Below are 4,957 nucleotides of genomic sequence, written 5' to 3' on the forward strand. Positions count from 1 at the left end.
ATGGAGTGGAGGAACCATAGTGGGAGAGTGAGTGAGTTTGTGTTGCTGGGCTTCCCTGCTCCTGTGCCGCTACAGGTACTATTGTTTGCCCTTTTGCTCCTGGCCTATGTGTTGGTGCTGACTGAGAACACACTCGTCATTATGGCAGTTAGGAACCATTCCACCCTCCACAAACTCACGTACTTCTTTCTAGCTAATATGTCCTTTCTGGAGATCTGGTACATCACTGTCACTATTCCCGAGATGCTTGCTGGCTTTGTTAGGTCCAACAGGATCATGGACGGCTAATCTCCTTTGAGGGATGCATGACATAGCTCTACTTTTTCCTTGGCTTGGGCTGCACTGAGTGTGTCCTTCTCGCTGTTATGGCCTATGATCACTATGTGGCCATCTGCCATCCTCTCCACTACCCAGTCATTGTCAGTGGCCAGTTGTGTGTGCAGATGGTCGCTGGATCTTGGGCTGGAGGTTTTGGCATCTCCATGGTCAAAGTTTTTCTTATTTCTCACCTTACTGTGGCCCCAACATCATCAACCACTTTTTTTGTGATGTGTCTCCATTGCTCAACCTCTCATGCACTGACATGTCTACAGTAGAGCTTACAGATTTCATTCTGGCCATTTTTATTCTTCTAGGGCCACTCTCTGTCACTGTGGCCTCCTACATGGCCATTACTGGTGCTGTGATGCACATTCCTTCAGCTGCTGAACGCTATAAGGCCTTTTCCACCTGTGTCTCTCATCTCACTGTTGTGATAATCTTCTATACAGCTGGTATCTTCCTCTATGCCCGGCCAAAGGCACTCTCAGCTTTTGACATCAACAAGCTAGTCTCTGTACTCTATGCAGTCATCATACCACTGCTCAACCCCATCATTTACTGTTTGCACAATCAAGAGGTCAAGAGAGTCCTATGCTGTACTCTGCACCTGTACCAGTGCCAGGATCCTCACCCCAAGAAAGCTATCAGAAATGTGTAGATGGGATGTGCAAAGTCTAGTAAAATATTACTAAACTTGGCATCGATATATTCTATGAAGTCCAGTGGAGTTCTTAGGGTCTACATTAGGGGCCAGAATTTCAAAGACATCACCAAGGTACTAGGAATACTTCCTTGTAACTAGTCCAAGAGGAGAAAGAAGGATAGGTTGCAAACTAGAAACTGGATTTCTACAGGACAGCGCCATAAAATACAGGATAGAGCTGGGTCCACTATTGTCTGCCCCATTGTAATTTGCATAGGCATGGTTCCATTTAAGGAATCACGGGCTTCATTATGGAAAAGCAACATAAAACTTCTTGATAATACCTCTTCCAGTCACAGGTCACTTACTGTAGCCTATTGGGTAGCAAAGGCCCAGGAGGTGATCATTCTAGTGTGTGTTACAGACAAAGAGATGAGAAACTAGGAACTTTTGTGTTTGAAACATATCATCTGATGAACCATAGGGGTTTCTAGATTTATTTTCTAATTTACTGTGGCCAGTGTCCACATTGAACTAATGACTGAGAGCTGTTGTTTCTTCAATACTCTGTTTCCCTAATTAGACTATACGTACCATGGAAACAGGATCAGATTTTCTTTTACATCCTTTTATTACCATGAGCAGGAACAGTATCTAGGGTATGATGGCTATGAATACATATAATGAACGAATGTAGTTTGGAACCATGTAGGCAAGGCATGTGTGTCATGCCTATTTGTGGGGCTGGTAGGTGCGGCAACTAAACCCCTCATACTTTATTAGTGTGCAGAGAGATACAAATTGGCTCAGCCTTGCCAGAAAAATATTTTGAAAACATGTATTACAAATCCTAAAAGTGTTGCAACCATTCTAATTCGGAAAGATTTGTGCAGATAGACACTTTTACTTATAAATACAGAAACAGAGAAATATACTTAACTTTCACAAACAGGGCACTAGTTAAACAAATTGTAGGTCATATATTACTTGGAAAACTATGCAGAAATTGAAATAAAGTGATCTAAATAGAGATGATGAAAGAAAAAATGTTCCTAGCATAATTTTTTTTTTTTTTTTTTTGAGACAGACTCTCACTCTGTCACCCAGGCTGAGGTCCAGTGGCACAATCTTGGCTCACTGCAAGCTCTGCCTACTGGGTTCACACCATTCTCCTGCCTCAGCCTCCCGAGTAGCTGGGCCTACAGGCACCTGCCACTACACCCAGCTAATATTTTGTGTTTTTAGTAGAGACGGGGTTTCACCATGTTAGCCAGGATGGTCTCAATCTCCTGACCTCGTGATCCACCCACCTCGGCCACCCAAAGTGCTGGGATTACAGGTGTGAGCCACCGCACCTGGCCTCCTAACATAATTTTTAAAAATATGTTATATAACAGTATCAAAAGCATTAGCCATATTTGCTTGTTTAAACAACACTAGAAGTAATTTGACTAAAATGTTGACTGTAGCTATGCTGGACTGCTTTCTCCTGTAAATTGCATTCTGTGGCAAAGCATTTCTATCAAAATATTTATTTAAATGATTTTTTCTTAGTGAATACTATGTATAACTTTATTCATCTGAAAAGAGAGATGGTTAGAGGGTATTTCAGTATGATTTTCAGAAATTTAACTCCCCACTGTCACCGAACAACCAGAACTCTGAAGACAATGAAGATTCTATCTCCAGATGTGGGATCCAACTGTTGCTCAAGATGTGGAATCTAACTTTATTGTTTTATATTACTTAAAATTTACAAAAGGATACTACCAAGGATATCATGCATTATTTGCTAGTCCATACTTATTAAAAGTTGTAATATAATATGCATATTTATTCATGCCTAAACAATATAAGTATCTTGTTATATTAATTTTCAAAATGACTGGATATAAAGTTCATCAAAACTCAGCTATCCAGTGTCCCTGTAGAATAAGTTTCCAAAATGGGATTCCAAACAGGGAGAGGAGAGTTCTCCTCTAGGCATTGCTATTACAGCTCTTATATAAACTTCCTTTATAGGTTAACTCCAGTTAATAGGAAGTAAAAACATGATGTTGAATTTCTTCATTGTGCTTTTCTTTATTTTCCAAGATTTTTAGTATAAAATGCTTTAAAACACCTCTAATTCTGATTTAATGTATGAAATAGGGTTTAGCCAGTGTTCTGCACATATTCTTCTTTCAATAAACCATGAATGAGTTTGAGTCCTGTGTACCATGGTGAGATTGGCACCTCCCTAGACTTGGACTGAATTTGTAATAAGCATATGACCTTCAGGGCTCATATTGAAATTTAGATCACAAAACCTACTAAGATTTTTCAAATGAAGTATTATTGATTATCAGATTAAGTATTCCCCATCCTCCATTTATGTAACTGATTTTCCCATAAACCTAGATATAGAACTTTATTTTATCTTTGGTTCATTTGATCCTGTTTCTTTTAGACCATGTTTGTAATCTGCCAATCTTTCAAAGTATGCTTACATAATACAAGTCTTTTGTAATTTCCCTTTGCTAGTACAATATCTGGAGAAGCTTCTAATCTCTTGCATCAGTACAAGAGGTGGGAGTACTGGATCCACCCGGGTTATTCAGATAGGAATGCCATTCAGAGTGGCCGGAGGCAACTAATATCTGGGGGCAAAGAGGATTAATATAAATGACTTCTGTGCCTCAGATATCTAGTGGTTTCCAATGTGGAGTAAACTCCAAGTTTCTCAGTCTGCCTTTAAGTTTCTTCACAGTGTGTTCCTGCCTTTCCTTTTGGTTCTTATTTTAATTTCTTGTCCACTACAAACCTTGTATTGGTGAATTTTAGATTGTGATGAACAAATTTTACTTGCGATTAATAAGCCAATATATTTCACTATTTGTTAACACATCACATTGACCAGGATGAGGAAACAAAAATTTTTCTTGATAAAGAGCATTTTTAAAATAACAATTGTTCTGCACCTCTGTAAATCCTATTTCCCTTCATTAAAAATGCTTACAGTTATGAACAAGACTGAGAAATATCAGATCAAAGGAGATTAAAGAGACAAGATACCTTCATGGAGTATGGTATATTGAATTGGATCCTGGAACATAAAGTAATACTAATGGAAAAGATAATAAAATCTGAATAAAATGGCAAAATCTGAATAGTTAATAGTGATGTATCAATTTCAATTTCTTAGTTTTGACAAGTGTATATGCTAATGAAGGACGAATACGTTAAGGGAAACAAACTGAGAAATAGGTGTGTGAGAAACTCTCTTTAGCATGTTTATAATTTTTCTGTAAGCCAAATTTATTCTAAAATTTAAAAATTTATTTCAAAAAGAAACACATTATTAGTTTTTTATACCAAATAATTTTGTAGAAGTTTGATTTATTTCATTGGCTTTCATAAAATAAAGATACACTGTCCTTTCCTTTATAATTACAATAATATGTACAGCCACCACTTGATTTTTGAATTTTTACCTGGATTTTTTATTATCATGACATTCATGCCTTGCTGTTTTAATATAGCTAATGGATAAGAGAGAGATGAAATAAAGCATAATTGACACACAGCTACTGCTTTATATATTTAGCAACTCTAATGTATTATACCAGCTCTTTAGAATATCACCATTTGGTGCCAGCAAGAATGACTAGACAGCGCCATGTCTTCCATAAAGAAGACACCCTATAGGGCAGGTGTCTTCATTTTCTCTTAGAAGCACTCCTCAGAGCAAGATTGCCTTGTCTGATTTTCATGTTTCATAGTCACACTTCATGAAGACCAATGGTCCTGGCCTTCCCAGAATTAATGACAATACACAATATGCCTTTCAACAAAGATTTTGGTTGGTTGGAGTGGGGAAAAAACTAGGTCCATTCTTCTCCAAATATCAGTCACATATAGGCCTTCAGATCCTCAAGGACTGGAGAAAGTTTTCTAAGACTTCTCATTTTTTTAGTCTCTTGCTTCAGCTCCCTGTAGCTAACTTTGGCTACT

The 4,957-nt window shown here is 37.9% G+C and overlaps 1 protein-coding gene across 1 annotated transcript; it reads left to right on the plus strand.

Moving 5' to 3' along the window:
* LOC105533355 (olfactory receptor 6A2) lies at nucleotides 1-979 on the plus strand. Its single transcript, XM_011971782.1, is given in 3 exon segments — nucleotides 1-265; nucleotides 268-504; nucleotides 507-979. Coding segments are annotated over 3 exon segments (975 nt in total).
* Nucleotides 980-4,957: the final 3,978 nt, after the last annotated feature.

This window comes from Mandrillus leucophaeus, unplaced genomic scaffold (assembly GCF_000951045.1).
Source record: "Mandrillus leucophaeus isolate KB7577 unplaced genomic scaffold, Mleu.le_1.0 Scaffold1246, whole genome shotgun sequence".
Lineage (NCBI taxonomy): Eukaryota > Metazoa > Chordata > Mammalia > Primates > Cercopithecidae > Mandrillus > Mandrillus leucophaeus.